Source organism: Lynx canadensis, chromosome F1 (assembly GCF_007474595.2).
Source record: "Lynx canadensis isolate LIC74 chromosome F1, mLynCan4.pri.v2, whole genome shotgun sequence".
Classification (NCBI taxonomy): domain Eukaryota; kingdom Metazoa; phylum Chordata; class Mammalia; order Carnivora; family Felidae; genus Lynx; species Lynx canadensis.
In genome coordinates, this window is record NC_044319.2 from 50,301,771 (window position 1) to 50,316,486 (window position 14,716).

The 14,716-nt window shown below is 34.5% G+C and overlaps 1 protein-coding gene across 1 annotated transcript in view; it reads left to right on the forward strand.

Moving 5' to 3' along the window:
- Nucleotides 1–14,716, forward strand: part of BRINP3 (BMP/retinoic acid inducible neural specific 3) — a 409,556-nt gene that overhangs the window by 210,749 nt on the left and 184,091 nt on the right. Inside the window, exon 4 of the mRNA XM_030303111.1 lies at nucleotides 10,415–10,605. Coding sequence (XP_030158971.1) covers nucleotides 10,415–10,605 — 191 coding nt within the window. The remainder of the gene's footprint in view (nucleotides 1–10,414; nucleotides 10,606–14,716) is intronic.

Here is a 14,716-nt window from a genome sequence, read left to right on the forward strand (position 1 = left end):
TTTTAAAAACTCAAACTGAAATTCATTCTAGAAGCAACTAGATAATCTATTAAGATTTGTTCATTTGCAACTTTGGAAAATATTTTTCACTCTCAGTAACATAAAAACAAGTCCTGTTTGACTACTGGCTTTGAATGCACAGAGTTTTAAAAGCCATGATTAAATTTTTAGTGGAAATAGTTATATTTTTTTAATGTGTGTGGTTTTTATTAATTTTTTTCCTGCAAGTGCTTCTTATGAGAACACATCTTGTCATTACCCCATTTTTCAACTTAAGCATTTTATCAGATATGTAATTTTTTTATATAAAGAAAATATTTGCTTTGTTATTACAATGGAAAAACACATGATTGAATGTCCACAGTAGCATTAACTTACTAGCATAGTTATTTATTATAATGAATACTACTGGGGCTCCTTGGTGGCTCAGTTGGTTAAGCATCCGACTTCGGCTCAGGTCATGATCTCACAGTTCGTGAGTTTGAGCCACGTGTCGGGCTCTGTGCTGACAGCTCAGATCCTGGAGCCTGCTTCGGGTTCTGTGTCTCCCTCTCTCTCTGCCCCTCCCCCACTCATGCTCTGTCTCTCTCCATCTCTCAAAAATAAATAAATGTTAAAAAATTTATAATAATGAATACTACCTCAATAACCACGTAGTATATAAGTTGTTATGGTTGCAAAGCTCTAGCTTGAAAAGTGTTACCATATGTTGCTTGCATGTGTATTTCTTTCAAGAAGAACAGAGCAGAGTCAGGCAGTAACATACACTATAGGTAGAACAGCAATTCAATTTTTAAAAATTTCCTTGCATCCTTATGAGCGTAAGATTCCAAATATCCTTGTTTAATTTCAGAAATACTCAATTCTCACTCTTCTCTATGTAAATTACATTCTATATAAAGTGTCCACAGATAGTTTTAACTCTACATCATATACAACCCTCTTTCAACATTGATTAGTGACTGTGTTTCTCATTTTCATTTGGCCTCATCTTAGGAAATATAAATTATTTTATTTTAGTTTAACTATAACATAATTAAAAGAGCAAATCTGATAAAAAATATATGTAATTTATTTCTTGAGCAAAAAGAAATACTCACTGAAAATGCATGGAACTATTTCCTCTATTAGAATGCATAGTCTGCTTTAAGAAAAAAACTGAAAGGAAAAGCAATCTTTTCTGAAACTTGTATCCCAGGGAATCATTAAGCTAATGGTATTGAAAAGGAAAAAAAATATTAAAAAAAAACCTGCCATACTGTTTTTTAGAAATAAGTATATACTCATGCTACTTAAGATTAGTTATATCCATTCCTCTCTGTCTCAGTCTCTCATCTCTCTCTTTCACCTTGTATCTCTATTTCTCTGATAAATTAAATGTTTTAAAAGTGAAAATTAAAGCAATATTGTTAATTAAGTTTTATTGGTTTATAAGACAGTTATCTATTGAAATGCTTTGAAGCCATTTATATAAATAATCATATATATAACACAAAAGAAAATGGGATTAAAATTGCTATGCCGATTGATCTTAATAATGACCTTACTGGCAACTAAGTCAAAAGATAAATGTTAAGTTTTGGAATTTTATAAATTATATTGTTTGTTTTTTTCCTCTTCATAGCACTTTGGTAAGGTAGATAAATGTCCACTGTTTGACAAACACGTACTGAGTTACCTAGAACAATGCAAAGACCCAAGACCTTCCTTAAAGGAACACACAGGTGACTAATAAATACAGACATTTAAACTGGTAATAAGTTTACTGTGGTTTAGAGCCTCATTACTCAAGTGTGGTTCATGGTTCAACAGCCAGCACCACCTTGGAGTTTGTTTGAACTGCAGAGTCTCAGATTCCATCTCAGATTAATGAATCAGAATCTACATGTTAACAAGATCTGTGGGTGATTTATATGCACATTAAGTTTGAACAGCACTGTTTAGAGTATCTATATAAATTTAGAGTGTTCTTAACTCTTCCAGAAGTCTCACTTCTGAAAATTAATCTTACCAAAATAATAACAGGAGTCTATAACTATATATGTAACAAAAATGTTCATTATAACATAGTTTGTAAACAACTCCAACGTAGAGGGGACTTCATTGCATTTCACTCAGGGTCGATTCAGTTTCATCTGACATGGGAACTATTTATTTCTAGTTCTTCTTTCATGTCATTGTTCTATAGAGAATATTATGATCTGGGTAATTTTGTTTAGAATTTTCTCAGATGTTGTGGGGGATAACTGTTAATAATCATAAAGTCAGTTGCTCTCATTTGGAGTGTTTTGCAAAACACATTATGTTTCTTTGTTGAAGCTCTATAAGACCAGTTATTTCCTTTCCGTAATATCTTGCAGATGCCAATTGGTGTTAAGCCAACAAGTCTGTTTTTACTTCTTTTATATATTTGGCTCTGCTTCTTGTCAGAAGCCTAGTTTTCTCAGATTGATGTTTTTTAATATCTATTTGTTTCTGAACCACTGTTTTTTTTTTCTAGAACATTACATTAGTAGAAAGATATCATCAGGATGTTTACCTTTTAACATGTTAAACTAAGAAAGAATGCTCATTGGTAGTGAGCAAAATATTATCATATTTTAGCACAAGAAATAATGTAATCTCTCATTACCAAAAAGTAGGATAATGTTTTCCAGTTAAAATGTTACATCAAAAGTAAAACCTACAATTACATTAAGCTGTGTTTGCACTGATTATTCCTAGGAGAAAGATTTTTATAGCAGTTCTTTATAAGTAAACCTGACAAAAAGCAAAACAGACATTCACAATCAGATCTTCCAGTGTAAGGAAATTGAATGACCAGGCAGACATCTGCCATAAGTTTAAAGTTGTGTGTGTGTGTGTGTGTGTGTGTGTGTATGTTTGTCTGAACAGAATGTTATATGTTATAGGTTGGTACACTAACCCAAAAGCGCAACAATGATAACATAAAATACAGTCAACCTATAAGAGTTATTGTCATCATATTAAAGAAATAAAACACAAAATAAACAAACAAACAACCCTCAGTGGACTTTAACTATAATAGCTGTGTCTCCCTAATATGCTTTGATTGTGGATCCTCCATGATTCTGCTCTGGTTGTCTCCTCATTCCAAGAATCAAGTTGAAGAAAGTTCTCTTTGGAACACGCTGTCCTCCTGGCAGACACAAAAAGCTAAAGAGTTTGTGTAACTTTGCAATGCTTCTCAAAAACTTGTACTAGACCATGACCTACTGGCTCTTATGTATTCTACTGACCAGAGTGTTATCGTTTCCAATTCCAGGTTAAAGGGAATCACCCATGAACTGTTTATAGTTCCTCTTTACAATGGACCATTGATCCATGTATGCGTGTTTGCATCCATGATAGTGCAGAAAATAATTACAAAGATAATGCAATCTACTGCATCATCATTATTTATTTATCCTTAGGATTCTTTTACTCATTCTATTATCCATTGTTTTCTGATTTGTTCTGACTTTTTGAAAGCATTACCTTTATCCTCAGTAACTATATATATATATATATATATATATACATATATACACATTTGTATATATGTATGTATATATATATATATGTATATGAGAATGCAGATTGAGAAAATCCAAGGAAAATATAATAGGGCAAAAGTTCTTTAAAATTTCTCTTCTTCATGGACATAACATAGATGATTTGAAAATCAGGACAGAAAAATACATTATTGTGAGGTCCATTGCATATCAAATGTACCTCATCACCTCTTACGAGCCAATCATAGGATGACATTAAGGTCATGATTTTTTTTCGTTATTGTTTTATTGTCTTCTGTTTTGCATTCTCCCTAAAAGCATTTTTCAATATGTGCTCTTAATGTCCATAAATGACCACAGTATTTTAGTTGTAAAAGACACAGCTGCATGATTTCTGTGTGAAATGATCACATCTTTTTATATCCACAGTCATTAATCCTTTTCACTTTCTAACAAACTCAGAATGTTGAATCATTTTCAGAATCACATTTAGTTTTTACAAAATGTGTGGATGCCCTTTGGTACTCATGTCATGCTTATGAGCTACAGCTGGCTTAAAAAAATATGAATAAAAATGGCATACGAACACAAATTTTACTTGATTGAATAATATCTCAGTTTTCAAATCTGAATATTGTGTTATTTATGTAGAATTTGGATGAACTTTTATAATCAAACACTTAAGAAAAAGTTACAATTAAAATCCAAAATGCATTCTTCCTTAAGACTGACTGTGAAAGTTTCAAAGAACGTGAAGACCATAAACATCCTCAAAACATGGTAGTTATATATAACTTAAAAAGACCAGATCTCTTAGAGGAAAGAAATAGGCCTATTTTCAATGTAGATTGAGTAGCTTTGTTAAAATATCTTAGATATTTAACAATCCATGATTTATAACACTTGAAATTTAGCATAAACTACCCAGCTTACATCGCAATGTTGTCTGTTGTTAACTAAGGGTTTAAAACAAGGTATTCATGAGAGAACAATTAGGGTAATTTAAACTGCCTCTCATGCTTCACTGCAGGGAAAGCTTCTGCATACGTGGATTAATGTTCAACTGTAGACAAGAACTATGGGCAGCTTCTGAATGGATTCCCTTTATCCAATTGTTAGAAAGAATAACCAACTGCTATCTCTAATAATCCCATATATCTTGATTATAAGATCCAGTAGAAACCAGGTTTGACTAAGTCCAGGTTCCTGTGGTGAAATACAATATCTATGAAATGCTAACTTATAAAAATTTAAAACCTTCTCATTTGCTGTTAGGCCCTAACCAAAAAAAAAAAAAAAAAAAGGAAAATAGAGGAAACCAACATTTATTATACACCTTAGATGTGTTCTGCCAGGGTCTATGGAGGAATTATATTGCTTAGTCTTTTCAAACAGGTGAGAGTAAGCTATTGCCTGTCTTTTAGAAATGGGAAGGCTAAGGGCATGTATAACTTTACCAAAGACCCATAATCATCAAGTTAGGGGCCTATGGGCTGTCAGGATTTACCTTCCTATACAGCTGACTCCAAAACTCATGTTTTCCTTTCTCATATTATATCATAATTCCTTCAAATTAGTAACAACAAAGATCGAACTGTAAAACTAGTAATAAAGTATATTAATATTTACAATATTTTCCTTTGATTGTCTCTGTGCACTATATATATATATACTCTCAGGATAGAAGGAGGAAAACACATTGACCTGTACCTTACAAGCAAATGTAGACACTTTGGAAAACAAATGAAATTTTTTTTTTAATCTCCAGTAGATAATGAATGGAAACTACTGTTACTCATGTTTTTCTATGGGCCATCGTTTTTCTATGCACATCTTTGATTGCTTGAACTTATATTAGTATTTGTTATCATTCATATTGTAACATAGGACCACTCTAAAATAGTAATCCTTAGTTTTTGTTACGTGTCATTTTCTAAATTATCATGAGGCACTCTAACATCTGCAAAATACTCTCTTTTTTAAGTTTATTTATTTATTTTGAGAGAGAGGGAGAGAGAGAGTGTGTGTGCAAGCAGGGGAGGGCAGAGAGAGATGGAGAGAGAGAGAATCCCAAGCAGGCTCTGAGCTGTCAGGAACCTGACACTGGGATGGAACCCACAAACCACGGGATCATGACCTGAGCTGAAATCAACAGTTGGACACCTAACCAACAGAGCCACCCAGGCACCTCTCTGCAAAATATTTTTAAATCAAGTATTTTAATTTGCTTTTAAAATATGTTTATGCTACTCCTCTCTTTTTGCATGAGATATGACTCAACTGAGGGCCTACGAAGGAATTAATAAAATTCCTACTAAGGAGTTTTCATCAGAAGAGTGAAGACATATAGAAGGATACAGTATTTAAAGGACTATTTTGAGAGATATTTACTTTCTATGTGTGGATACAGATTGTAGGACCAGGGTTCATGGATATGTAAAAGAAGTAGAAATAGAAGCTTCTGTCCATCACAAATATCACAATGCAGCTAAAATTACTAGAAATGTGCAGATATGGAATGAGTTATTTTATTTTAAGTTTAAGAAATTGGGTGAATAAAAGAGAATAATACCTTGCCAACAACTTTCAAATTCTTACTACAGTCTAGTCGTATTCTGAACCTTTTATGGATGTTATCTGTTTCATACCTATAGCTCCTCTTAGTAGAAGAAATACTATACTCAAGTTCCATGAGAGGAAATTGAGTCAAGTTATACAATTCAAGGTCATTCAGTTACTAAATATAAGCCAGTATTAAAACTCAAATCTGTTTGGCACTAGCAGTTGGCATAGTTACATTGAAACTATAACAATTAATTCCATATTTTTCTTCCTTCCAGTACCTCATAATTCAGTGAAAGAGTCCATTCTAGTGGTCTAATTATCTCCTCTGCTCAATGATGTATACTTTTTCAATTCATGTTGGACAGCTCCAGTAATAAGAAAAGTCACTACTATACAAAAAGAGACCGTGAGGATGACTCTCCTTACGTATTTAAAAGGCTTTCTTGAATCTCCAGAAGGCAAAACTAATTTCTTTCAACGTTTATAATTTCTAATAAATCAATTGAACCAACATTTTAAATTTAATGTATCACTGAATTGAAGAAAAATTAGATATTATTTCAAAGAATAGATAGTTACGCTTCTTTCCATCTACAGGAATCTGTAGAAAACACTGTAAATGCAAGGAGGCTAAACTTGGATATTTCGGTGTACTTTCTAAATAAAATCACTTGAGAACTGCCAAATCATCCACAATTTTGTTTTAGTCATAATATTAAACTCATAAAACTTATGTGAATAAATGTTTTAAGTCATTTTCACTTTTTTTTCTTTTCTGTTTTTAATGTCTATTTATTTTTGAGAGAGAGAGAGAATGAGATACAGAGAGAACGTGTACAGGGAAGGAGCAGAGAAAGAGGGAGACCGAGAATCCCAAGCAGGCTCCCACACTGTCAGTGCAGAGCCCAATGCCAGACAACCCACAAACCGGGAGATCATGAATGGAGCCCAAATCAAGTCAGAGGCTGAAGCAACTGAGTCACCCAGGCGCCCCTCTCACTTCTTTCTTGTGGCTGCAGTGTATTCTACTTTGTAGATGCAACATAGTTTATTCTTACTGATGAGGTCTCTGGGTTGCTACAAATATTTCAAATAAAGCCACAGTAAGAAGCTTTTTGCATATCTTAACCAGTGTTTTTTGGGATAGATTTTAAAAGTAGAACTGCTGAGTCAATCATTGCTAACTATTGCCAGATTTCTCTCTGGTTACATCATTTTGCATTACCATCAGCAATATATCAGAGGGCATGTTTCCTTCCAGTTTGCCAACATCTTTGGCAAGGTTGTCAAACTTTCAGATTTGGGCAAATTCCGTAATTGCAAAGTGCTATATCAATATATTTTGAATTTGCATTTCTTTTACTATTTTAACCTATATCTCCGGTATTTTCTGCTTTATTAAAAGTGTTGTCATTAAAACAACTTGACAAGTTTCAGTCTTTAGTACTCACTATGCAGTGTTTTTCTTTTTCTCACTTATTAATATTTGGTCCGAATTCTACAATATCTGATATCAATATTGTTAACTTTGTTTTCTTTTAATTTACATTTACCAAGATCTTTGTCATTTTGTTTTTAACCTTACTTCGTAAGACCTGCCTCTTGCTGTATTAGTGTATTTGGGCTGCAATAAAACACCACAGACTGGGTGGCTTAAAACGAGCAGAAATTTATTGCTCACTCTTCTGGAACCTGGAAGTCCAAGGTCAAAGCACCATCATGGTTAGGTTAGAGCCCTTTTCAGTATTGCATAGTCTTGTATTTTCATGTGGCGGAAGGGGCAAGGGAGCTCTCTTGGAACTTCTTTTATAAAGGCACTAATTCCATTGATGTGGGCTCTGATCTAAACACCTCCCCAAAGCACCACCTCTTAATCCCTTCATCTTTGGGGGCTAAGATTTCACATATACATTCTGAGGGGAACAAACATTCAAACCATAGCACTTGCATCTGTGATACACCCTCATTATGAGTTCTCAGACTACCACAGAACTGTTTTTTCTATATCCATGTACAGGATGTTGTTTGTTTTGGTATTCTCTCCCAACCTTGGCACATAGGTGATTTTTTTTTTTCTACGATTCACTGGTCTTTCTGAGATACATTCACTCAAATTTCCACACTAGTTAATCCTCTTTTTCTGGGGGTAAGTAGTCAGTGGGGACTTTTTATTTGCTTGTGTAGTAATTTACATATATATTCACTTTTCTCCTCCAGATGTTCTCACCTGAAAGCCATTTATCATGCACATGACCTAGTGCTGTTCATAATTGGACCTACTCATTCATATTTTTGAGAGTTGTTTTTTTTTTTTGTTTTTGTTTTTTTTTCAGCTGCTGTAGTTAGGCTGCTTGATTTCTACTCTGCCTGTGAGGATCCAAATACAAACTGAGAATGTGACCTTTCAGAAATAACACTGTTAATACTTTATTTCTGATATCAGTTGACCTGATCTCTTGTGGATAAATATAAGCTGTTACTTACAATTGAATAGTCTCCGAGGATGTGTCGTTTTAAAATTAATATTATTTTATTTATTTGGTATTTTCTAAAACTGGGTTGTCACTTTCTAAGCCGGCATAATGCCCCCTAAACAGTGGGTTACTAAAAGAATAAGAGTAAGCCTCAATTCTGACAATTGTGTGTTAAATGAATATCCAAGAATATGGAAATCTGTAGATAGCAAGTTCTTAAAGTTAAGCTTAAATAACATTGATATTTTTATAAACATTTGAACATTTAAAATTGCAACTTAATTATATTATACCTTAAATTTCACCTTTGAAAATCCATTGGCACTACTTAATCTTCCATTGAGGTTAGTGATTTCCATAGAGCTTATTAACATATAATATTTGTATATAATGCCACATGTCAGGAACCTCTGAATTTAATACATATATTTACATAACTATATTTGTATATAGTAAAACCTTCATTTGCGACCATAATTCATTCTGGAAACATGATTTTAAATCAAAGCACTTGTAGATCAAAGTGAATTTCCCCATAAGAAATAATGGAAAACAGATGATTCATCCCACAACCCCCCAAAATTCATATAAAATGATTATAATATTGTAACATAATACAAAATAATACAGAAAATACAAAGTAAAGAAATATAAAGAAATTTATTTATAAAGAAAAATAAACTAACTTGAACTTACCTTTGAAAACCTTCGTGGGTAGTGTGAGGGAGACAAGAGAGAGGAGGATTATTGTGTAGGACAACTTTCACTATCACCAACAGATGTTGACTACAGTACAGTATTAATAAACTCTTGACATCTACTGTATTTAATGCAACTGGCAAAAGGGCAGAAGACAGAGGAAAGGGTCTATATCTGCAGGCAGCCTGACCTAGAATGAAGCAAAGCATTCCTAAGCTTACTCTTTTCTGGAAAAGCAAAGGACTATCCATAGGTGCTTTGAAGGGACAAAAAATACACTAGTGCCTGTTGTGGGCACCTTCTAACGTTCTGAAAAATCACTGATTTCTGCCAACACCATGGCCTGAGACTGAATATCATCCGAGTATGGGAGACTATCATCCACAATCCCTCAGTGAGCAAACGAGAAAGAGAGAGAGAGAGAGCGCGCAGAACCATTGGCCCCATTGTGATCATGTGATGTTTGGCATCACTTACTCCTTGTATTCCAAGACATCACTCATTTATCAAGTTAAAAATGATAGAAATGTTTGCTCATCTTGCATGACACTCACATAACAAGTTACGTGCAATCCAAAGTATTACTGTGTATGTTTTGTCTGCACTTTAAACATGGCTAAGGGCACCTGTCTGTCTCAGTTAGTGGAGCATGTGACTCTTGATTTTGATATTGTAAATTTGAGCCCCACGTTGGGTATAAAGATTACTAAAATATTAAAACCTTTAAAAAATGGCTAGTGTTTAGTAATATGCTTGGTCATGTTTCCATTAGTCATGCTGATCTACAGTAAAGATTTCTGAGTAAATACAACTTTGTATCATGCACCACACTTAAGTTCATATTACATATTTTCCATTCTTAATTTGCTTTTGTGCCACAGGGGTTTTAGGTAAGCTAAACTATATGAAAGTCAAAAAAATCCAGAGAAATCATCCCACGAAAGCTAGTTTTTCACCATTTACTAGTCAGTATTTACAGCCTTCAATACCTCAAGTACCTTTCTAGGTACCAGGTGAGCGACACAAAAGTAAAACTTGCCCTTTTGTTACTTATCAGTCTTTTGTTTCATTATGTCTGTAATCTACACTTCCTCACCTGCAGATAAATGAAAAATTGATTTTAAGTGGAAAATTGAATAATTTTAAATATTATTAATGCAGGAGAGGAGTCACTCACAATTTTTGTGGACAAGCGGAAGTTGAGCAAAAGATCTGAAGGAAGTGATTCCAGCACCAATAGCTCTTTGGTCACTCTGGAGACGCTACATCAACTAGCTGCTTCCTATTTCATTGACAGGGACAGCACCCTTCGGAGACTTCACCACATTCAAATTGCATCCACTGCCATAAAGGTATGACTGACTTTACCCTAAAATGATATCATACCATTATTATTCCTAGGTCTAAAATGCATCTTTTTATCTTTGCATATCTCACTGATGTAAAAAATTACATTATAAAAAACAGTTTAACATTTTCGTTTGTCATAAGTTTGGAAACGTATTTCAATGAAATGGTGTTTATCTCAGTGTAATTTTTTGACTTGATAATTGGGTCGAGGTTTCTCATACCCTAATGTTAATTGAAATGCACTGGATACACAGACTCCCTTACAATGTGGATGTGGATGAAACTTTTTAAAATAATATTAATTTATTTTGCAAATATTCATATTTTACAGTATGTAGTTAAAAACATTCTGAGAACATTTTGTGTCAGTGACACAAAAGTCATCAAGCAGCTTGGTTTAAGGAATATTACCCCCAATATTTTAAAAATACAATTAAGAAGTACAAGTATTTGGATAGAAGTTCCTAGAAGTCAAGACATAGCACAATCTAGAATTATTGTGTAAATTCCATGAATTCACTAGAATTTTTTTGCCTCTGACTATACTACGGATGACTTTATCAAAACTGAGAGAAAGTGAGAATAAGGCCCCTTTAATTTTATTTATTTATTTATTTATTTACTTACTTACTTACTTACTTATTTATAAATTAATGTTTATTTATTTTTGAGAAAGACAGAGTCAGAGCATGAGTGGGGGAGGGGCAGAGAGAGAGGAAGATACAGAATCCGAAGCGGGCTCCAGGCTCTAGCTGTCAGCACAAAGCCTGACATAGGGCCCAAACTCACGAAACATAAGATCATGACCTGAGCTGAAGTTGGACACTTAACCGACTGAGTCACCCAAGCACCCCAAGAGGTCCCTTTAATTAAAAAAGAGAGAGACAGAGAGAGAGAGATACAGACAGGCAGACTGATGGTGACTTCAAAAACATTAGATTTTTTGACACATTTCTCTGGCAATTTTAAATCAGCATGTTGTTGTGTTTGTTCAATGGCCACTTCAAAACAAACAACCCATTGCAATGTGATAAGGTCATCCTAGACTAAGTTAACAAGAGCAAAATAAAATACAAAGAGCATTTCTTAGTGTTTCAGCTGTAACATTTTGTAATTAATGTAAAACTCTGTCATTAAATATATCATTTTGTTGCTTTATGATTTTAAAATTAATGTGTGAATTTGTTTTGTAAGTTAATTGAAAAACTAGTACTTCAGTATTTTGGGAATGCTATGGAAAATTTGCACCATGTATATATTGTTCAAGATATACAGGAGAGAATAAACTGTGATATAGAAATATCTTTATCATATGGGTTGCATAAATAATACTACCTGTCTTCAAGATCACTAATAGATGAAGTTGGTTAAAAGAATTCTGTAGATGTAAATTACACAATTATAATTAGTCTACGTCTGACTGTAGGACTTATGTTGGATAATCAAGTATATAAATAGTATTTATGCTGTCTAGATAAAAATGTAGCCAACATGAATACAGATATTTTAGTTAATTTAAAAATATTGTAAGATAGGATACTGTTAGAGATATTTAGCTAGAGGTTTCTGAGGAGACAGAGACTTTCTCAGAAATCAATTTCAATGATATAAACAGTAACTTAAAGCGTATTTTCTAATAGAAGACATCATTATTGTAAGTATGTTTATTATATGGCTATTGATTTTTTTTCTCAGCACCAAGTAGAATTTTGCAATAGAGTTTTATACTTTATTCAGAAAGAAAGAAATATTCATTCACATTTTGTGTCAAAACCTAATGGAGGGTCACTAGGGACTTGGACCAGGACGTGGGTCTAGAGAGGCCTGGTCACAGGAATAGGATCTTGGGGACAAAAGGCATCTGCTTATCTCTGAGTAGTAAACTACCCAGATGTGCGTATCCCCCCACGAAGACAGAGCTGGAGGATACTGGCCTGCCATCATAGGACAGGGACTTGCTGGTTGGCTGGAATTTCATTTAGTGAGACACCAGGGACTCCTAGCTGTTGGAGAAGCCCTGGACCCCATCAGGCAACAAGTCCAAATGGGAGCTGACTGTTGTCAGTCTGTAGCTGCCACTTCAGGGTAGTTTACGGGGGGGTGGGCCTCCTCCTTACTGGAGCCTGTGCAGGTGGTTGGTACTTGGCCCCAGCTCCACAGGTCTGGGGGGCCCAGCTGTCCCAGGCCTGATAAAGGGGTGTATACTCCGTCTGCATGTGGAGCAGTTCAGGGTGCTAGGGATTGGGGGGAAAAAAAAGAAAAAAAAAAACATGGATATTTGTATGTACTTCTGTTCGCCCACAAGCAAGCAGAGTCTGTATCACAAAAATCAACATGTTTTAATGGTGTAAGTATTGCACACAGGCATTGTTTTTCCGTCTGTGATACAACTGGGAATGGGAAGTCTTCATGAAACTCATAATCTAGCTGTGTGGTAGAAAAGAGCTTTAGAGAAGTGACTATTTTTAAGTTTATTTATCTATTTTGAGAGAGAGACAGGCAGAGAGAGGGAGAGGGGGAATCCCAAACAACCTCCATGCTGTCAGCACAGAGCCCAAAGAAAGGTTCGATCTCACAGGTTTGTGAGATCATGACCTAAACCAAAATCAAGAGTTGGTCACTTAACTGAGTGAGCCACTAGGGCGCCCTTAAAGAAGTGACTTTTTTAAATAAGTCACCTCAGAGAAGCTCTGAGGAAGAGGAAGGAGTAACCCGGAATGTGGGAGAGTGAACAACCTCACCTTTAGAGCTACAGGGAATGCTGGAATGCTCATTATCCATTAACCATGGGAGAGCCCTCCAGGGCACATAATGGACATATTTAAAGTGTAAAGATGGAAAGGAGAAGTGGGGCTTTAGATCAGGGAGAGGAAGCAGAGAACAATATTGGAATGATACAGGGATGGATAGTAAAGAGAAGTAAACATATTTTGTGCTATAACTGAAGGAAAAAAGGAAATGAGGTATGTGCCAATGGCAACAGAATGGCTAAGAATATACAATCACAGAATTACATGGGGAGTGCAAGGGTGAGGTAGTTGGAAATGGGAAAAGGGTAGACTATCAGACTTTGCAGGATTTAATTAGGTCTGGATGGAGTTCTCTTCCGAGGCAGTAGTAATTTTAAGTGACTGGTGATTTTCTGGTGCTGGGTCAGCTGCTGTCTGGGTTACTGTGAAAGCTCTAGGGGTAAGCTCTTGAGGTGGTCTACAGGTTCCTGTCTCACATGCACAATTGTGTGTTCCTGTGCATTTTTCTGGAAAGAGTATTCTTTATTTTCATTAGTTATCAAGTGCGTCCCTACACAGATGAAAGGTGTCCCTCCTCAATTATAAGATTATAATTGCTTAGATGTAAGTTAACAAAATAAAAAGGACTGGGGTTGGGGATGAGGTGGGAGGTGTAAGGGGAATCTAAAGGCATTCAACTACTGAAATTCTTCACACTTGAATACATAGTTCAATGCCAAGGGCTTTTGTAGTATATTTGGATCAAGAGCTGAGCTCCTTTACTAAATCCCTAAAGGTTTAATGCTCTGTTTATATATTTAAAATTTTCAACTAAGCATAGTGAGATCCACAATTTCTTTGATAAGGCCAAGTGTCTTGTGTTTGAAGTGCCATGTAATAGGTGTTTAATTTCTTGAAAAAAATGTATGAAGTTGTTCATTGATTTACAAAATTTAGGAAACAGAGTATTGTTAAAAAATAACATCAAGTAAGATCATTATCAGATAACGGCAAAAATATAATTAAATCTGGAAAACTGTGCCTGCTTTTATCATGTTAATTCTTGCAGAAACACAAAAGAGCTGGACAAATAGTGTTAACTATGAGCCAATTTCTAGGAAATGGGATAGAATGATGTTTTTATCTCTTACAATTATGAATATAAATGTAGGCTGCAGTTCATTAACACATCTGGAAATAAAAAAAAGAGGCTCAAACACCTATGTAGCTTAATTAACTGCCATATTATTCCAATTAACAGCATTTATATAAAGTATTATTTTCCATATTGTTTTTAATGCAATAACATGTCAAATACAATTTCTAGAATTGGCCATTATTTTCAGAAGATCCAATGCAATTGACTCAATTTATCTAAAAGATC